The 21869-nt window shown below is 42.0% G+C and overlaps 1 protein-coding gene across 2 annotated transcripts in view; it reads right to left on the bottom strand.

The window, feature by feature from the left end:
- Nucleotides 1–21869, bottom strand: part of BMPR2 (bone morphogenetic protein receptor type 2) — an 85965-nt gene that overhangs the window by 6581 nt on the left and 57515 nt on the right. For both annotated transcript variants that reach the window (XM_088523759.1, XM_088523760.1), the window contains exons 4-10: nt 12311–12421; nt 11761–11852; nt 9731–9961; nt 5780–5894; nt 4126–4286; nt 2297–2444; nt 1213–1349 (exon numbers count right to left, since the gene is read on the bottom strand). In XM_088523759.1, the coding sequence (XP_088379885.1) occupies nt 1213–1349; nt 2297–2444; nt 4126–4286; nt 5780–5894; nt 9731–9961; nt 11761–11852; nt 12311–12421 (995 nt within the window). The remainder of the gene's footprint in view (nt 1–1212; nt 1350–2296; nt 2445–4125; nt 4287–5779; nt 5895–9730; nt 9962–11760; nt 11853–12310; nt 12422–21869) is intronic.

The following is a 21869-nucleotide window of genomic DNA, read 5'->3' as shown; positions in this document are numbered from 1 at the left end:
CCTTCTTGAACTGCTTTAGTTATAACTGCCTTCAGAAACAGCTGCCGAGTTTGGTTCTTCCAACCCTGCGTTTGCCAGCATGGCCATAGCTAGAACAGTCGCTGCTTGATTTCCTGTATGGTTTGGGTGTGGACTTTTGTAGGATTGGCTGGCCAAAACTGTGCAATAAAATAATCTCTCTGTGAAGCTTTCAACTCAGTTAAAACATGTTTTATAACAGCACTAACACTGGAGGCCATGCTCCTCTCTGAAAATGGCTTCATACATATTTACAAGTAGCAGCACAGATGAGGCCTCAGGCTCCCCATTATCTGCACAGCAGCTACAAACTTATCAACTAGCAAAGCCTCTAAAGGTTGAAGGGTGTAATTTCAGAAAAGGAATAACTAGAAGCATCTTTTTAACTCGTAATGAGGCTATTTTAGCCTAAATGATTTAGCATGCCTCAGATGAATCCTGTTACTGTTTGCTTTTCACTTGGCAGTGGAAGACGAGCAGCCCTCCAGGCTGGGGGCATCGCTGGCCTCTCGCTGCCGACGGCAGCGGCAGAGCAGCGCCAGAGCTCGGCCGACCTGCAGGAACCTGCCGGCCTGCAGCAGCGGGCAGGGCTCTATGCCCTGCCTGCACTAACTCCAAACAAACTCGAGCTGCTTACAGCTTTGGAAATAAAAACTGCAGATCAAATGAAGCCATACAAAATGTCTGATGCGGCTGGAATAAAACTCTTGCTAGAAACTGTAGGCTCTGCAAATCCTGAGGAATATACATCTTTGGGAAAGTTCATTACAATGTTGATGAAATTTCATTTTTGAGGAGCATAATTACATTTTTGAGAACTAACTTAGGGTGTTTTTAGTTTATAAGAGAACAAAGGACTGAAAATACATTTATGTTTCCCATTGTCTTTAGAGAAGATATGTGGGCACTTTATGCACAGTGCTACAGACACTATGTGCAAATTAAAGTAACAAGTAAACTTCAGCCTATCACACTTCAAAATCTCACAATGACAGAATTTTTCCTTAAAAGAAACACATCTTATTGCCTTTTTAAAATTGAGTACAATACTTAAGAAGTCCAGACAGAAACAGCTCGCAGTCCTTAAATACTAACAAAAATTACATGAAAAATATACTCAAGATTTGCTTTTAGGAAAGGAGAGCACCTTATAGCTGGCTAAGCCAGTGTTTCTTTGTAAACATTCTATCTCACCAGGCTGTTTTCTTTCCATGCTTCTGGGAATTTTGGTCTTTGCTTCTCCCTAGACACCAAGACTTGCATATCTTCAAAAGTGGGATGGTTTCCAACTTCTGTCTGGAACGCCATCTGGTACTCTGGCACAGATTCTCCTGGTAGCAAAAGAAAGAAAAAAAAACCCCACAGCTTAAAAAAATTAATAAATAAATAAAGCAAAAAGCAGAACAAGGGCTATCAGGTGATTAAAGGCAGAAACAAAGTTGCTGTCTACCAGGATGTTCTCCACCTCCAAATCCCGACTTCATAAAGAAAGCTGGATGAACTGCAAATGAATTAAGTGTCGGTTAGGAGCCTCTCTGAAGGACAGTGTCCTAAAACCTTTCTGGCTGAGTGGCACATTCAGAATATCTTGGAACCTGAGGATGACACCTAATTTTCTGAAACACTTCAGACCAAAAATACACATATGCTTCATCCGGGAGGAGGCCCAAGGACTTCACAAGACCCAGCATGCAGGATACAGCTGTTTGACAACAGAGGGACACAGCATGTCAGACTATGAACTCATTAGGTTATATCTCAGGAATAAAAGGGTGGTTATGGCACTTTCTCATGTATCAATCTTTACCACTTTAATTCCTCTTGTTTTATGTCACAGATATGAATTTCCCTGCATTTTCAGAGTCACTAACACAAATAAGGCAAGTCCAAATGGCTGAAGGCTACATAAAAATCACGCTTTCCCATCCATTTATTCATGAGGAGGCTCCTGGGAGCTGTATCAGTTTTGAGGACCAAATGACGGTTTTTGCAATCAGCCCAACTCACAGTGTTTGTGAACTCTGGACAGTGACTACAGTGCTCAGATGCACTACCACGAGGCCTGCAAGCTGCTTAGGAGAAGCCATCGACAGTTATCTCAGTTATTTACTGCTAACAACACTGCTTTTGAACACTAGATGGCACTGATCTAATGGTGAAAAACACTTGTGAAAATTAACTTCCTTTCTATGAAGGATTCACTTTAAAAAGCTTGGGTAGGGATTAATCTTGGTTGCCAATACTGTTTTGTATTTTTTTTCCTGCTTCTTTTACTTACCTGGGAACAGGTCTGTGCATCTCATAAATATCTCCCAGTAGATAAGGCCCAGTGCATACATATCTACTTGTTTCAAAGCTGATTCACAGTCCCGCAGGTTCACTGCTCCTTCGAGCACTTCTGGGGCCATATAGCGGATTGTACCAACCTGGAAAAACATAAAGTTTCAAATCAGGAAGCAGCTCCTTCACTGTGTTCAATTTATTATGTTTTTTATTTATACCCAACTGTTTCATGTTTTCTATAGTTTAGCAGAAAATGCAGTTCTCTTCTAATCAATGTCCTCAGCTTCCAGACTCTTTATCAGTTGTCTAGTCATAATAAAACCCTTCCTGTGCTGTCACACATTGCTTGCACCTAAACAAAATAATAAATTTGCCCCTTACACAATGTTCTCACACATATGTTGTCCATATAGCAGATATTTTTTTTCTAAAACGACTCTATCAGATGCCAAAGTACGTACCATAACAGGAGAGGACACAGCTGAACAAGGAACTTGTTTTCTTTATTCCTGTACTGCTGGCCAGGCTCTCCCCTACGTGTTCCAGGTTTACAAGTGATGAACAGCCTTGGAAGAGGCACTCACGCTCATTTCCACCCGGGAATACGGTAGCTTTGAGCTCTCTTCCCCAGCCCTTGCAGGACAGGTCACAGCACCCCTCTGTGCTTGCAGCCTTGTATCCTTTCGTTCAGCGAGGGGAGGCTGAGCAAGGGCACCCCTGTGCTAGGAAGCACCCCGTAATTCTTCCTCTCTAAGGGAAGTTGTCAGAACTGGGCAACACATTCTTGGAATAAAATATCAAGATTTAACGCTAAGAGCAAAAAGACGACAGATACCCTCAAGCATTCTGGGACTTACCTCATTTAAAGTAGTCTCACTGAAGTAGAGAACCCTATATTTAGATATATACAAAAATAAAATAACAAAGCAGCCCTCTCTGAATCATAAAAATACAAGCTCTGTAACTTCTTTCTGTCCAGGTCTCCTGAGAGCTGTTTTTCCTGTCTGTTGTTAAAAATCATAAAATCTTGCATATTCTACAGCCTTCCTTAGGCTTAAACTATTGCAGAGCTTCACTGTCCTTCTATAGATCAGAAAGATTTCTTCATATCTAACTTAAATTTTCTGTCCTGCAACGTAATCCCTTTATCTCTTGTTCTATCCACAGTAAATACGAACAGTTTATTCCTTTCTCTTTGTGGCAGCTGTTTACATATTTGAAGCCTTGTCTCTGTCTTTACTTCACTAGACTAAACATCCCTAATTCTTTCAATCTTTTCTCCTAGGTCACATTTTCAAGCACCTCCTTTGATTCTATTCTGGTTCTTTCTCAGTTGGCCCGTGTCTTTTTGAATGCTTTCATTCCCCCAATGTGCACCCATTTCACATCCAGGAAATTACAGATGACACCCACAAAAACAGTCATAAAATTTGGAATGCAATATGGCACCATTTAGGGGGAAAAAAAAAGAAAATAAAATAACCTTTTCTAAAGAGTATTTGGACTTCAGTAATATCTTCAATGCAAGACCCAAGGGATTTGTATCCTCATCACTGCAACCAGTACTGCAAGCAGTTCCTGACACAGAGCGCTTCAGCCTGCCAGAATGGCAGTTCTATCACCTTTCAATAACGCTGCATTCGTTTTCAAGTCCCAGCCTTCCAAGGTTTCAGTCACTTCTCCCCATACTGCAGCAATCCTTCCCAACAGGAATTGTACCGCCTGAATAGCCACCTTATGACCATAGTGACGAGCACGTATCAACCTTACTTCCGTACCCATTTTTCTCCATTTATGCAGCAGCTTATTTCTATTTGCACTTACCTCGCTAATGGCTGCGTTGTCCTCCTCTCCGGGGCGCACCAGCCTGTTTCCAGTTAGCTTCATGGAGAGCCCAAAATCGCTAATGACGCACGTCCCATCGTTCTTCACCAGGACGTTGCGGCTGTTGAGGTCACGATGGGATATGGCAGGTTTGTAATGGTCTGTTTGGACACGTGAAAGGACTTGTTATTCGAGCAGCTGCACTGTTCGGCAAAATAAGAGAACCTCATTGTGTCTGCACAGTTACTATAAACAGAAAATCAACCTATTTTTTAGAAAGCTGACAGTTTTGCTTCTTTATGAGCACTACAGTATGCTAGGTATAGAAAAACTGAGTGTATCTATACAATATCTTAGTTTTAGTGTTTACCAACAAGCCTCTTCCATGTCCAAAAGATATTTCAGCACGGAATATCATGCTGAAGCATCATGAAATATCACAGGAAAAAATATGTGCTCAAATACAAACCTGCTACCAGGTTGGCCGGGCCCCATATGCTCCCTCATATCCACAAACCTGTGTCAAATGAGGCTTTTCACAGCTGTTTACATTCTGATAGTGCCCAGCACATACTCAGAAGATATGTAGTCAATATTATGCCTGAGAGTTTGAACACTTTAACCTTGCAGTGGATTTGACCTCCAAAGAATAATCTCAGTTGTCCTAGTTTATATGCTTTTTTGATAGAGCTGTTTTGGTTTTTTAAAGTAAACCAGCAAGGACTATAAAACTGATTTTACTGTTCTCAAGAATTTACTCCCTCAGTTCCTTCCTAGCATTTATAGTCCAGTTTATGGCCCCATCTTCCTTTGAGATGGAAAGGGCATGTGTTTTCTGGCTGCTAATGAACACACCTGGCTGCGCATTTCAGAACGACAAAAATAAGATAAAAGCTGCTGATTCGATAGCACACAGGAGTACAACATTAGGTAGTATCAGCCATGCTCTTTTTCAGCCTGTGCTAGAGATGATGCTTCATATTTGACGTATATAATTTGGGATTTTAATTCAAACTTTAAGACCTTAATGTAGAATTAATGCTACTATACTAATTATTCCTTTCATTTGCTGCCAGAACACTAATGCTTCAGTACCAAGCCATATTCTGCAGCGTGTTACATCAGAGACAACAGAATATCTGTCATACAAGCACAGTTCCTCAGCTCCTGAATGAAGCATGCAAGCAGAGATACATAAATCAGTGTTGTTACAGCTACTGCTCTTAAGGCTCTGGAAATTCAGCAGTGTCATCGGTCAACAGAGAAGATGAGGTCCACCCCCCCAGACAGAACCGAAGAGTTGTGATGAAACTAGCGAGGCAGCTTAAGCAATTTCTTTTGGTACGTGTGGTTTGCACACGAGCTATGGCGCGCTGGCGATTCGTGTGTGGGCCGCGGACACAAGCGCAACGTGGCACCCGCTCGCTCCGGGCTCCGGCGCAGCCGCCCTCGCCTCCGGCCGTGGTGCTCGCTCAGGTTTGTGCACAAGGGGTGCCCACACGGCCCACCGCAGGGGCTTGCTCGGGAGGAAGCACGTGTGAGAGGTTCTGCGTGATCGCTATCTCAATTCACTGTCTCCAACACGGCACAGAAGCGGAGGGAGGAGGGAGCCTGGCAGAGCGCAGCGGATAGCACGGCGTCGCTCCGGCCTTACCTCCGCGAGGCAGCTCCGTGTGCAGGTACGCCAAGCCCCTCGTCACGGAGTGTGCCAAGCGACAAGAGCTCACCCAGTCACTTGTGTGGAGGCTCAAATACTTGCATAAGGAGCCCTAAAAGAAAGAAACACTGGATTAGTATCTTTAACAACCAAAAATCTTTAAGAGATTCGGTTTCATCCACTCCTGGAAGATCTAATCCTGCAACCGCGTCCGTGTTTACCCAAGTGTTGTCAATCACAAGCTCAGGCACAAGTTTCGCTGGTCTTTATTACTGTCACTGAGTTTATATGAAGAACAGAAGATGTACTACTTACTGAAAAATAACACATCTTGCCTTTATGAGGAATGATATTAGCTGTAACAACAGAAAAATGATGGGTTTATTTATTCTTTCAAAGAAATTGTAGCTGAACAACAGAAGAAGAAAGGTAACTGCACGTGTAACAGTTCTGGTTCCTAAGCAGTGGACTTGGACCCACTGGCAGAAAACTGGACACCTCTCACTGGCACCTCCCCTGCGGTAATGTATTTAGCCATCAAAGCAAAGAACAAAACAAAACAGCCAAGATAGTTCAAAATAAAAGACTGTCCACAGGCACTGAAGGAAAAAAGGAAAATAATGTCATGTTCTTCCTTTCTTGGAAGAAAAGTTTTATGTGAAAATAAGTTTTTAGTAAGCTGGAGTGGAATCTCCAAGAAAAGCAGAAGGAAAGATGTCAGTTATGATGTTGAAATGTTCTAGAAACTCAAACTGCCATCTCAAAGCAGAGCCAGATGTTGCAAACTACAATGTTCCCTGCAGTTTTTATGTACGTAGCCACCAGCAACAATAGAGTCAATTTAAAAAAACCAAAACCTTGTGTATAGGGAATAAGAAGTACTGCGTTCTCCATAAAAATACCACAATACCATGTTTATTTAGGAGTACAGGCTACCTGCTTTTTGACTATTTAAATGTGAAATCTTAAGGATACACACAGTATAACATTTGTAGCATATTTTTATTAAGAAAACTGATAAACTACCCAGTAAAGCAGTAAAGCTTCACTTAAGTAAAGCTGCTCCTAGCTACTAGCTCCTCCTGCCATGTCAGGAAATCACAATCGCAGCTTCCTGACTCCTGAGGCCTCCTGTTGTCTGTCCCGATTTTAAACTCCATTTGCTTCTCAGCTGATCTAGAACACCGAGACGATCCTCGTCACACCCGAAAACCTGCTCGGAGGTCAAAAGCAGTAAATACAAGGGAACTACCACCACAGGAACCAATGAAAGATGAAATAAGGAGTACACAAAATGAACATCATGGTGGTAAGCCTAAACCCCAGCCAAGTGCCATAAATTGGGTTGCGGCAAAAGATTTTCTTGGTTTAGTGGGCTGAGATTTTGGTCCATCCTAACAAAAACAACAGGGATGCTAGCATAGTGCAAGTGGAGAATACTTAACACAGAAAGATCTCCAACCACCTTCCAAGCTCTTTGTGCTGCAGAGCTTGCTAACCACCACGTACTTGAAAACTGGCTGATGACAGTGATTTTTATGCTCTTATTGAAATTCAATATAAGTGAAATTCAGGAAAAGTCCCAGACAAGATTTATAGATACATATTTTTAACTGAGATTATTCTTGTCAGAATCACAAATTAGATATTAAATCAAGGATACTTGTTCTTTCTGATAATGACTTTTGATAAAATTGACAGTTTTGTTTTGACAATTGTAATATTCTATTACATGTTTAACAGTGGTTCTTAATTGTTCTTAAAAGACAGGAACATCTGACTGCTGGGGAACAAATGTGTGACTCTCAGGTATTTTGTAACTACTCTGTGACTTCTCCCCACAGCTTATTCACCTGGCATGGAATCGAGCACCATCAGCACAGCACGCTGATAAGGAATACACAAACATCCCCCCTTTTATTATTGCTACTTTCACTGACCTGAAGGCGTTTGGATAGTAGCACAGCTTGGATTTTTCTTACTTGCACTGAGGGAAGACCCAGAACAGTTTTCTGTCTAAAACTGTTGTGTTTTGCGAGTACCTACTTCCAAGAATGTACTTCCAGGGAAAACCACTCTTTGGAAGACTACAAAAATATTTCAGCAGTACCTCTTGCACTGGTTGTCCCTCCCTGAAACAAGTCTTGTGGTGCAGTTTGAATCACACAATTCCCATTCAGCGGAGCTTGTGCAGTAGGTTGCTTCTGTTTGCTGTTAGCTCAACATACCCCAGAACATCTGCTCACCCAATTAAAGCTCATCCTGAGAATTAATTACACCTGCTGTGCTCTTTTTCCAGTAACTTCCAAACCACTCATGGACTGATTTTGGGCTAATCTTCCTGTTTTTAATACCTCGCCGAGAAAGAATCTGGTAATATATTGTGCTAAGCCTCATCTGTACAGATCTTTGGCAGATCCAGTTTATATAAACAAGGAACATTTTTCAGCCAAATTATATTTCAACTGAAAATCCCGTTCACACAAGAAAACAGCAAAACCATTTCACTTGTTACAACAGTTAACAGTAACTCACTCGATTTCCTTAACTAATTGAAAATAAGCTGGAGTGAAGGCTTCATTTTTGCATCTGTAGACAGAGCTGAGGTTCTTTGCTACTGTACTGTACTTTGCTACTTGCTATGTGTGTGACTGAGTTTTTCTGGGGCTTTTTCTAGTTTCTGCAATCTCTTCTTGGATGTCCATCTCTTATAAAATGATACTGCTTTTTCAACTGTGTTTTCACTTTAGAAAGGTTAAGATACTTAAGATTCGGTTAAGATACACTTTCCATTATCTTCTAGTGTTATGTTGTCTTCTTAAATTTTTATTTACATACAGTTATATGTATAAGTATATATATTTAACTTTGAGTACACACATATATCTTAAGCATCTTGAGAGACGCTATCACTGCTGCTATTTATTACTACTCTGATTATTTTTGCTACTTGAATGAGAAGTTTTTGTCCTGTTGTCTCCAGAACAAATCAGACTTCTGCCAGCCCTTTCACACACTGTAGTTAATACAACATAAGCTCACTTGGTTGAGACAAAACAAAGTTGTAAATATTATCTAACTGAAAAGATGGTAATTTTCTATAAAAATATGAAATACAAAAGTATAAAATGAATGCATGTATATTTATACATTCACACATCCCCCATATCCTTTATATTTTATGATTTTTCATGATAAGCAGTTCACGTGGATGCTGTACATTTTAAACAATTTCTGTTTCAATGTATGGATGCGCACATGAGCGGAGAGTTCCAAACTAAGTCAGCAAATGTGAGGACGTAAATATTCCGCTAGCTACGGAGCTTGGAAAAGGAGCACAGGGAGCATTTGTGGGAAGTAGGGGTACCTAAGACTTCTCCTTCATCATCAGTACATGATGTAGTAGTATAAGTAGGCTACGTCACAGAATACTGCAAGAAAGATAACAGGAGCAACAACAACAAGTGATTTATAGTACAAAAAAATAGTTTGAAAATAATATTGAATCTATTAAGTGTCACTATCAAAACCTGCCATTTGTTGCCACTGACTCTCCCATAATAGAAGCATTATGTTTTAATATTATAAAGTTTCAAATTTCTTAAATATTTTAATCAAAAAAAATTCTTCAAATGCCATCCTTGAACATGACATGGCCTCGATGATGAAAAAGTGCCCCATAACTAAGAGCAAAGTATTACAGCCAAGAATTCATCAGCCTACGTTCAGGAACCCTCACTGGGAAGCCTTAAGTGTATTACAGTAGATCCATTACGATTCAATAAAACAGTCACTTGTATGGATTATTTTTACATTACATCAGGCAAAGATAACTACTTTGCAAGAAGAACTAATGAAAAATAGTGGTAAATAATAAAGTCTAACCTTTCTGTCCAGCTACTCTTAGGAAACTAAACCTATCTATCTTTTTTTGTTTGAGGCACTTACATTGGGGTAATATTCCATCACCAATAAATATTCCATACGTCCATCTGCAGTGAACCTTTCATCTCCCACAATGAAGCGGGCAATATTGTCATGCTCCATCAGGGGAATTCTGTAAATGTTCCTCTCATTGACGAAGTTCTGGCGATTAGCAAAAGAAAAAACTTTCACAGCAACAGGGCGCTCATCTAGGGAGCCTTTATACACTGCTCCATATCGTCCCCGGCCAATCAACTGCAAAAAAAGAAAAAAAAAAAAAAAAAAGAAATTAGTTCACTAATTAATAAATGAAGACAAATATCAAAGTTTTCACGCCACAAGGAATAGACACCAACTTCTATGCTGCATTACACTGTACAAAGTAGTGAATATTTTGTATTGAAAGCCAGAGGCAAAACATTGTCAGAAAAGCTGTTTTGGAACAGGAAATACTAAGATAGGCCAAATTAAATCTTACTACACTGATCTATAGTTTAAATATTCAATTAATAAATCATAAATCAACTGTTAAGCAACTTTATATATAGGATGAGTAAAATCTGTAATTTGTCTTGCGTTGACAATTCCCTTATTCAGTTTTTGCCTACCAAACATTTTTTAGCTTTTACATAACCAGTTTTAATTAATTCCCAAGATCACAGGTATTAAACTGTATACTAGGTACGTTCTAGGACAGTAATAGCAGTAATACATGTATTTGCGGTGCAAAATAAAGTCCAGAAGAGATACACGGATATTTTACAGACAGGAATAATTCTGTGCTACCTGGAAACCTCCAGTCTAGAGCCCGCTCTGTTAGAGTTGTCACAGAAAACCCTTTTCCATCTCCATGGCAACTGAGATGGATGAGGTCCCTGCTCTGACCCTGAACGCAGGGCACAGCCCTAGCTTTGAGAGTTGAAAAAAATCTCACTTCACCGGGATTTAAGAGTTTAGTCAATTCAAACCCTGACATGACAACCTTGACATGAAATTACAGCGATTTCCTGGACAAACATCTTTTTTAAAATACTTACAAATGGACTAGAAAGGAAAGGATAAAGGAATTATCAATTAATGCTTCCCAAGACGATAAAAACTTCTACAGGAAAGCATAATTTGACAGCCAGACTTTTTGTTTCTCAGTCTTTCCACATCAGGCACTCCTCGCAACGGACTGCAAAGAGGCAGCAAGTCACCTCATGGTGTAAAGATAGAACATACTTCACTCTCAGACACCCGAGAAGGGGATTTGTTCCACAGCACAGTGCGAGGGCCAAGGGCAGGGCGCCTCGCACCTCTCCACCAGCAGCTCCACCGCCTTTGCCAGCAGTTAGCAGCAGAAATTGCACCTGGGGATCTGCATGGCTCTGCGGGGTGCAGTCTGCATCTCTCGGGATTACTTTGGAGGGGCAAAGGGAAGAAAAGTGCCACTCTGCACCCCACTCGCAAAGAGATCACTCCATTGCTATCGATTGATCGATTTTTGGCTAAAAGCTTCGAAAAATCTCATGCAAGTTCTGCGTGCCCCTTGAGGACACAAGATTCTGCAGCTTTCCTAGGACACCACTCACATCAAGTTCTGTGGTTGGCTACTAGAGGCCAGTAGCCGTGACGAGAAACAGTAGCACAGGGTGACAAGTGACACCTGAAAATGCACCACCGGAGAAACATTCCGCCCTTACCTGCGGTGAAGTCCGTGCTCCAGCGTGTGCCGAAGCATCATGAGCGACTGTTGCAGAGCCACCCATGCCAAACACAGAGGACTTTTCACGTGACACTGAAGCACAGCACAGTCCCCTTCCCCCGCACCCGGAGTGTTGCAGGACATGGTCAAGCTGACACCAGCAGTATTGCTGACACACATAGACAAAGCAACTGAGGAAATCTTTGTTTTGCTTTGAGTTTGTTTTGATTTGTTTTCTCAACTATAGGTTTGAAGAAAACATTACAGAAGTGTAGAGATATGTATTTCTGTAACTCTGTGTGGTAAGCACTAGGATTGCAGGTGCTCTACTCAGCTGGAGGACTGAGAAAGCGAGCTGAATGTTTACCTCCAGTAACTTCAGATTGTCGAGATCCAGCGAGGGCTCCGACGCCGCTGCCTCCATCATGTTCATGCTGTGCAAACCCTGCTTGCGGTCTCCTGTAAGGCAGGGGGAAGCAGGCAGGCTCAGGGGTTGGCCAGACGACACAGAAAAACAATAAAGCTCACTTGGAATTGTCCAGGAACACTCTTTCTGGGGAAGGACAGGACAACTCAAAAGGAATCCTGTAAAATCCTCTCAGAGTCAGTAAAAGCAGCAGTGGAGGCACTGAGGGCAGAACCCACGAGCTATCTGCTGTTTAGGTAAGTCAATGTCACTGGCAATAACTCTACAGCTTCCCTTAAACTGCCTGCATTGAACAGAGGATTTGTTGAAGAGAATGGGTCCCAAAATGCCAACTTGGAGAAAGTATTATAAACCTCCCTAGACTGTTATGAAAGGGATATACAGCCAGGAAATGCCAGAGAGGAGAAGGGGAACGCCGGGCAAGAATACCTAAGCACAGCATTGAGAAAGAGTAAAAAGAATAAAAACACCAGTATCTTCGACACGCTACCTGCAAGCATGCGGTATCCAAAGAAGAGCGCAGCAATCAGCACCGCGAGCACGGACACGGATGCGAGGGCAATAACTATAGTCTCATCTCGATGAAAGGAATGAGAAGAATCTGAAAGAAAACAAGACAAAGACTCTTTAATTGTAAATTCAAAAGGATCGGGACCACATAACATGGAGCAATGAGGGATGCTCACTTTTCCCAAAGTGTTTTTTTTTTTTTTTTTTAAAGAAACTCAATTTTCTCGTATCAAAATTAAACAATTATCTTCCAGCAAAGACAGCAAAGAAGTCTTTTCTGAAAAAAAGAAATGTTAGTGCCTTGAATGCTTAGCCTATTACTTCTCCACACCAGGCCCCAGTCCTGCTTCTTTCAGGCATATAAAAATCCAGCAGCTTTAATATGAAAATTTATTACTGTAGATATTCCTCTGATGTCAGAATCCCTGGAATGTGGCATTACAAGACTTCATTTACATTGGCTTTAAAACCAAGTTTGAGAACTATGTTTAAACTTGTTTTATATATTGCTGAAAGTGCTCCTTTAAAAGCTGTAACGAGGCCTAACTATGTTAAAACCACAAAATACAAAATGCACACAGGGCTTCAACACTGGGCAAATTTTTAGGTGAGACTGAAATAAAATTTATCTGAAACCTACACAAGCTGGGTAAAGCAACAACTGCTCTTAAAGGAAATTAAACATCATTCATCTACTCCAGTTGCCAATGGAGAGGTCTAAGCAAATCAGATAGGAAGAGAAAGCAAATTCAAAAGATGACAGCTTCCGTTTTTACCTATCTGTAATGGTAAGAGGAAATAATAGAAAGATGGTAAAACAATATAGCAGAGGGAGTTCTAGCTGGATGTGTGCAAAGTAACCTATCAACAGTAACATGAGGCTCTATCAGATACGTCCCATAAATCCTAGGGAGTTCACAGTGATCACGACAACATCATATGTAAAGAGGCTGCTCATAGACAGAAATACCATCACGACTGGGTTTGGTAGAATAACTTCAGGCACAGAACAACGACAAGGCTACTGACACAGAGCATTGTGCTGTGGAATAACATCCGCCACTTCCACTGTGAAAAATGCGAGCTACAGTATTCAATTACCAATTCAGAACATTTTTGCATACGTACATACGTATATGAAAACCACAGCATCCTAAAGCAAATGGAAGATTGTATAAGGCTACGTGAAATACTAGGCAAGCGCTAAAGGCCCAGTAGCTGAGAGCAGGGGATGTGCAACTTTGATGTTTTTGAGAATAAAATAACATACTTACAGTTTATTGACGTATCTTTGAAACATATTCAAAGTATGTTTTTGTCTTAGTCTAAGATAGTGCCTGGTACACACAGAAAAATTTGGGGCATGAGAGGTTGGGCTCTTGTAGTATAAATTTGAAATATTTTGCTTCATCAAGCAACCAGGGTACAGCCTCCTACAGCCTCCGCACTGCTACATACAGTGACCACCACCCAGCGCCCAAGTCTCACTCTTTGCTTTGGGTTCCGACAAGAGCTGAAGAGGCAACGTGGTGCCTTGTCCACACTGGCGTCGCCTGGATCTTCTCTTTTGAATGGAAGAGAAACCCTTTGTTCCCCTTTTTTAAGCAGCCTGAAGTTGTTTCTGAGAAATACTTCAGTGTTTGCTGCTAGATAACTTATCTTGCGCCATTCTTTCATCTCATCATCATTAAAACAATGTTGACCCACACCATGAGCTACCAGCGTCAGATTGCTGAGCACCATTTATAAATTTAAGAACGGACACAGATTTTTTCTGTGATTCTGTGATTACGTCTGCCTGCCCTCTATCTGCTTTGTATGACCACTTGTTCTGCTCGTGAGGTCATCAATCTTTTTAAATACAGCAAAAGGGCAAGGTCACCTAGGTGCAGTTTTAAATCCTTTCAAAGCATAACAAGAATCCTGCTAAATTATCATCCCTTGAATCCACAGAAAGTTTCTAATTAGGATATTTCTTCCATCTAACTTGTTCTTTGGCTGCATTTCATCTTTAGCTTTTTAAATGAGCTGCTGACTTGCATTTAAACACCTAGAAGGAAAACAGTAGCAAAACCAACCTTCAGCTAAAAACAGACAGGGCCTCATACAGACGGCATTTGCTGAGATGAACCTTTCCTCTAGTTCTAAATGTAACAACACAGATACAAATATAAACATACATACACACATGCACAGAGACATATAAAGTTATAGACCAAATATATTGTATATTGCACAGCTGTACGTGTTTATGCACACATATACACCCCCTTGCACATTTTCCCAGTAATTATATGAAAACACGGATGAACTAACTCATCGAGACGCACGTTGGTGTGCACCACTAACCTACGTAAGCTACTTTTCAGGAAGTCCTGTAAAACATAGGGTATACACATTTCTTTTTGTGCTTTCTTTCATGAGCACGTGGCGTGTCCGAGCCAGCCCTCCCTGCTTCCCACGAGGACGCTCCGTGTGGACACGTCCTTGCCGTGACACCTCCCAGCCCTGGCTCCAGATGCGTAACTAGAGTGAGAACGAGTTAATCTGCCACTGCTCACAACCCCATCCCCAAACCAGCGGGCTCTGCTTCAAAAGTTTATTTACAAGGACAAGGTTAACACACCCGCCCCACAGCTGTGGTATTTTTTTTTTTCCCCATGTCCTAGGATGGCTGCAAACCGAGAGCCAGAGCAGGGCCAGCTTGGTGCTCCCCTGCACCACGGTGCCACACGCACCAAAACCAGCCAGGCTTGTACAAAGACACGCTGAGCAGAACTAGCTGCAGACTAGAGAAATCTAATGGTTAAAAAGTTGATTACTGAGCCAAATTCTACCCAAACTTGTATACACAAAATATCAGCAGAGCTTCTGCAAGTTTATGTTACAGGAGCCGGCAGAGGTTATGCACTGCCTCCTCTCACTGCTGCTTCGATATGAGGCTTCGGCTTCTGCTCAGGAGAGACTAAAACCGCCTTCTTGGGATCCTTGATCTAAAGCAAAATCTGCCAAAACAACAACAAAAAACCCCTAACAACAATAAAAAAAGAAAACTGAAAGGCCTGAAAATACCCTGGGAGCCAACCTATGCTCGCCCTCAGTCAGGCAAGGAAAGTAAAGCAGCAGCTAGCATTACATTTCCAAGGCATCTAGCAGACATGTCTCTCAGATCTCTTTTCTGATAATAATCATAGAATCATAGAATGCTTAGGGTTGGAAGGGGCCTCTAGAGATCATCTAGTCCAACCCCCCTGCACACGCAGGGTCACCTAGATCACGTGGCACTGGACTGCGTCCAAGCGGGTTTTGAAGATCTCCAGAGAAGGAGACTCCACAACCTCTCTGGGCAGCCTGTTCCAGTGCTCTGGCACCCTCACTGTCAAGAAAGTTTTCCTTAAGTTCCTGTGGAACTTTTGGTGCTTCAGTTTGTGGCCATTTCCTCTAGTCCTATCAGTGGCCACCACTGAAAAGAGGCCAGCACCATCCTCCTCACTCCCTCCCTTGAGGTACTTATATACACTGATTAGATCCTCTCTCAGCCTTCTCTTCTCCAGGCTGAACAGGCCCAGCTCCCTCAGCCTCTCCTCGTAGGGCAGACGTTCCAGGCCCCGATAATATAATTATGACACTTCTACCTCTGCATGAAGTCCACCAGTTCCATCACAGTGAAAAATCACGGAAAACAGTACCAAGAGCCTTTTCCTTTAAAGCCCAGCTCCCGAGGCAGCCGGCCGCAGGCGCTGTTCCCAGCGGCTCCCCCAGCGTTCAGGAGCCTGTTGGTTGGCCCCAGATCCCAGGCACAACAGAGCCGGGGCAGGGAGAGGTTTTTCCCAAGGGAGCACAGCGGCAGCTCGAGGGAGATTAGGAGCAAGCCGTGAAGGCCGGAGTTTCTCCTGCTCAGTTCGGAGTGTGCAGGCCGGCTGCGCCCGGCTCTCTTGCTCCCTTCAGCCACTTCTATCACATGAGGGATTTCTAAGGCATCTCTGCCACAATATTTACCAGAAGTCAATGATTTTGGCAAATTAGTTTGTTAAAATTAAGCTTTCATATTGCCACACACAGAGGTTTTCTTCTGCTGCCTTCCCAGATGTCCTCCCGAATGACACAGAGTGAAAAACGCTGACAGTGCTTATGACATCATGGGGAATAATATTTTTCCTTTGAATTAACCTTTCCACTGTAAACATAAGCTTGTAATATTAATTAATGCAAAAATATTTTGATCTAGGTCTATGCTCGAGAAGCTTCTTCTATTTCTCTGTAATTTAACTCACTAAAATGAAAGACTCTTGTATGCTTCCTGTTTCCATATTTAAAAAATTAGCACTTACGCTATTACCAAAGAACATTTTGACCAATCAAAGGAAACGGGGACAAAAGCAGGTTACAATGGCCAATGGCAAGAGTCTGTAAACATTCGAGAATTCCTTCCTTGGAGCCAGAGGAGGATGCAAGCTCCTTGTATCTTCCTTTTCCATCAGCAAATACTCGGAAGCCACAGACAGTTGTTCCCGTCGTGCTCCCTCCACCCGAGACAGGAAAGCACAACTCACCCAGTGCCACCACGGGTGCTGTGTCACCCAGGCGAGCAGCGAAGGGCAAACACTGCAGCCTGGCTCATGAGCTCTGGAGAATCCATACACAATTTCTGCTCTTCACTTTAGGGTTTTAAGATTGTGGCCTTTAATACTGATATTTAAATTGGAAAGCACGGAGTGACTAGTCAGAAATGAAGAGGATTTCCTGATTATAGAAGCTGAAAACTGTCCTGAAGGCTCTTCTGTACCACGAACCCAGACGCTCCAGAGATCCCTGTTGTGATGAGAGATCTCAAAAAAGGCCTGTGTAAAAATAAAGCTCTGCCTTTGGGTTAAGAATATGCAAGTAAATAAGTCCTGCAGCCACCTACTGATGAAAATAAGAATGCAGCAGTCTGTGGGTTAGCCACATTGGAAAAGGAAGAAACCCATGGGGAAAAACCTGCTTGTATAATTAAAAGCTGTATCAGGACATAGACACACAGGAGATTGCCTTAAAACTCTGCGAGTAACTATGTTGATTCTTTCTACTTTAATGTTTGAACATGAAACATTACACTTTGAAATGTGGTTCACACACACAGAAACAACCTAAAATATTTGTAGCCATTTGTATTCTGACAACAGTATTTAGGAAATGGAGGGGGACATATAATTAAGGGCATTTGCATTTAAAAAACTTTTACCAGCAATTTGTAAAAGTAATTTTACCACCAGATCTCTATATTGCTATTCAAACATTTTTGGGGAGTTTTTTTTTTTAATATAGTCTCCCTCCTTTAAAATACTGATAGCTTACACTTATCTAGTATAAACAGTAGTAAATAAGTCTAGAAAATAATATATGTGTGTATTTTACTTTAGGTGACTTTTGTATAAAAACACGTTTGAGAAATACTACTATTCTACTTTTTTAAAAAAATAATCAATGTTCCCCCAGAATTTCTGGTATGAATATGCTGTAGAAAGTAAAAGGTCTAACTGCGGAATAGGTACAAAAATATTACTATTTGTTTTTACTGCTGCATCCCCAGGTTTCCAGTAATGCAGGTCTGGAGAAGCAGGAAGACGACTCTCCGTGAGCCTTCCCGGCACTCCAGCTGCAGCTGATTCTTCCACGCAGCTACAGCTGCAGGGACTGTGATCAAAGGCAGTGAAATTACACAGGGACCCAAAGATCTGCCGGTGCAGCCTGCTTTAAAAAGGAGCAGAGTCTTAACCCCATACGACAACTATTTCTTTGATGTGATAGATTCAGCATGCTCACTGCCAATCTGCTACAGGAGTTGCTTTTCTATTAAGGAATGTAGACGATATTGGGGATGAGATCAGAAGCGGGAGGGAAACCTTACGCTGAAATTATAAACACAGCGCAACATGGGCTATGAAGTGTGTGGCCAATATGGCCTTCGGCTGCAGATGACTGCAAATATGTTCTGGAAATTATAAAAGTGATTTTTCAAGTATAAATAATTCTTCTTGCTTTTAAAATCATACATCCTTCACAGGGGCCCAGCAGGACTCATTTTAACACAGGGATAAGGTCTGAATATTTTGGAAAAAACATTGTTACCAACCTTTTCTAAGGACTCACGGATTTCAATTCTAATTCTAAATTGTATTTGCTGACCAGGTGATAGCGACATGACCTGGATGATTTAATTCCCAGTTACTTAATAATAGAAAAAAAAGTATTTCAATAGTATATTTAAAACCTGTATTCTAGCTTTGTAGCTTTTTTTGAAATTCCACTGAATAATGTACAAGCAGCAGTAAATTCATCTGTTCAGTCTACGCATGGGTTATATCACATGTGTCTCATGAATCTTCCCCAAAGGATAAAAGACCTACTCATTCCTCACTACACTTGAGCTGTACATTCCAGCCGAACCAAAACCCTTAATCAGTTCCTTTTTCAGCTCTGTTCTGGATGGCAATCAGCATTTCAACTGACTGCCCATTGCTTCATTCCTGATTCATTTCCTGACTCAGGGTCCTGCAACAAGAGACTTCAGTCTCCATCACGCTCAGGCAAATGACAAGAATGCCTCCAATGGAAACAATGCACCCAAAATGACTCCTGTTAGTTTAAGTAAATCTCAAGTTCATTTTGGTGTAGGCAAGAAAAGATCAGAGAAAAACATATGCAGAAAACCTGTACTGAAGTAACGCGCGTTAGAAGCCCGTTGGGTATCAGGGACGAGGTCACCCTTTTGCACACGCACACAAGAACCACAGTTGCATGCTGATTGAAACTCACTTAAACCACATTTTTAGTTAAGTCAGTGCTACAAGATTGGAATACCTCAAGTTATACTCTAGAGACCTCTACAACTAACTAGTAGGAGCTATTTCCAGCTTTCTGTAAAACTACAGACACTGAGAGTAACAAAAGCAGGGGGAATAGCATTTCTATAATATCACCTTTCCTAAATATTTGCAGTTCACCTAAGCTTTCATAGGGTCATGCTCTAAAATGACTATTATCTTAATTCTGTTTTATGAGTCTGTTGAAATGAGACTGCATCCATCAGTACTTGACAAATTATTAAGTAAAATTCATGTTGACATTTTTGTAATAGTATGAAATAGTATAGAACATAAATATCTGCTACTCATCCAAGCAACCACTTTTAATACTTAAACCAAAATTAAGGTAAAAAATGTTATTTCACACACAATTTTTGCAGGTATCCAAATGCAGAGCCTGAAATTAGCCAGGAAACACCTACTAAGGGCTAGGGAGAGAGACTGAGCTTGGAAGATGAAAAGCAGTTAATGGGAACAGTGCTTTTGTGGGAGATGAGGAGACATTCCTTAACAAAATAGCCCTGCCAACCAGTAACCCTAAGGCAATTTTCTTTTGTAACTGAAAACGGATGTTTTCTCTCTAAACTTCAGAGCAAATCCTTGGTTTCTATTCCAGCCTGCAAGGCCGAGATGAAGCAGAAAGTCTGCACTTATTTCCAATCATCCCATTATTTGAAGGAAAATCTAAACCATCACCAATATTTTACCATTTCACATCTAGCATCATCATATTTTCTTGATTTTATATTCTTGTATGAAACCATAGATATGTGTTTTTGTGGCGTGTCCTTAACCACACATTTTCTCATGCCTTTCTCCACTTATGAGAGGACTAGATTTTTTCCTCATTTTTCACAGCAGATCCAAATCTAGACTCAAGCACCAAAGTTTCCTGAAACCTGCAGTAACCTCATGACCTGGCAGTGCTGCATCACCAATCCCCTCTGCTGCTGCAGAAAATGCCTAAAAATGTAGCAAGGTTTGGGCTATAAAAGCTTCCTTCTCAAAGGCAAAGGTGCCTTGGGGACACGGCTGGATCTGAGCTTGCTGCGCTCCGACCACAGCCACGGAAGGGGAATCCTCCTTGCTTCCCTGCTGCTCAGGCTACCTCTGGTAACAAGCCCCTGGCTGGATCCGGGTTTCTGCCTTAGATTTGCCTTTTTGTAGTTTGCTTTGAAAACCGAAGGCCACACTGACACACGAAATGTAATAAAAATACAGAATGTGTGATCCTTTGCTTGACAGAGACCTGAGTTATGCAACCTCTCACAGCTCTCTCCCTTTGATAACCAGATACAAAGTCATGAATTAGCAGCTTGTCACTTTTGTAAAGAAACAGCCCCTGAGCTGGCAAAACCCCACCTCTACTGCTCTGCCTGCCTTTTTTTCTCCCGTGACATCAGAGGTTTTCAGAGTAATTTTAATACTACTGAACATTCCCTGTAACCGAGATATATGCAGAATTATTAGCAATGCAAAAGCATCATCGTATTTAGATAATCTTTCTGAAGTTGCCTACAAATAGATAAGCACTTGGTTACTAAAGAGATAAAAAGGAATATCTTGCTTCTACAAGCAAGCTGCACTTGAACATGCCTGAGCCGTGCTTGATGTTTATCTGCTGCAAGATAGTCTGGCCACACAACCAGATGCTGGGAACATCATATGCATCAAAATAAAATACTCATAACAATATTTTTAATAAGAGGCTGAAAAACTGTTCGCATTATCCCCTTGCGTTGATGTTAGACCAGCAGGTCTTCCTCCTATTCGATCAGCTGGCAACACCAGTTTTAACATGATGGCTCTCTTCTAGCATCTGTAAAAACACCAGACCAAGAAAAATGCAAGTGCTGCAGCACAAAGAGGGAGCACTTCACAAAGCCCCGGGATAACTGCCTTAAACCCGGCAGGCTCCAGAGCTGAGCATTTCATACGCATAACGTTCCTGGGAATATTGCTGCTACAAAAATAGCGCCCAGAAGTGCCAAGAAAACACAAAACTGTGTATTTTCACCCAGGTGCGCGACCTCGGCAGCAATTCCTTGAAGAGGAAGGACTGCTGGGGCGGCAGGAGCGGAGGCCGGGGCTCCCGGCACCCGCCTCGCGCTCCCTGCTGCTCCGCCAGTTTTCCGGCCGGAGGGAGCGGCGGATGTTTGTGTTTTGTGGCGGCGGAGCCGGCGGAGGCCGCGCTGGCTGCGCCGGCGACGCTGCCCTCGGCTCGGCCTGGCCCCGCACCGGAATCAGGGCCCCTCTCATGGAGCCGCGAGCGGCTGGAGGGCCCTTCCAGGCTGTTTCCTCCTTCTTCAGCTTCATCAATAGGCAATGAAAAATAACCAGCTTTAATGGACGTAACTGTACATCAGACTCATCCACAATCATAAACATGCAATAGCAACTGAATCACAGCATAATATAAAAACAACTAAGTGATTCAAGAGAAAATACAGGAGCAATATAAAGAGACACAGTGAGAATGAGTTTATGATAAAACCTTGCATTACACTTTCGTGTCCTAGATGCACAGAATTACAAAAGGAAAGAAAAAAACATGTTCAAGTGGAAGCAAATCCAGAGGAAAACAGCAAAGGGGAATGGAAACCTAGGCACCTCAGCGTGTTGGGAGCGTGAGGCCGCGCCAGGCCCCACTGACGCAGCCCATCTCCACACCACCGTGGTCGCCCGCCTTCT

Source organism: Tinamus guttatus, unplaced genomic scaffold, assembly GCF_059628265.1.
Source record: "Tinamus guttatus ecotype Peru unplaced genomic scaffold, ASM5962826v1 Tinamus_guttatus_pri_ptg000197l, whole genome shotgun sequence".
Lineage (NCBI taxonomy): Eukaryota > Metazoa > Chordata > Aves > Tinamiformes > Tinamidae > Tinamus > Tinamus guttatus.
The sequence above is the reverse complement of the archived record's forward strand: the minus strand, read 5'-3'. Positions and strand labels throughout refer to the sequence as shown.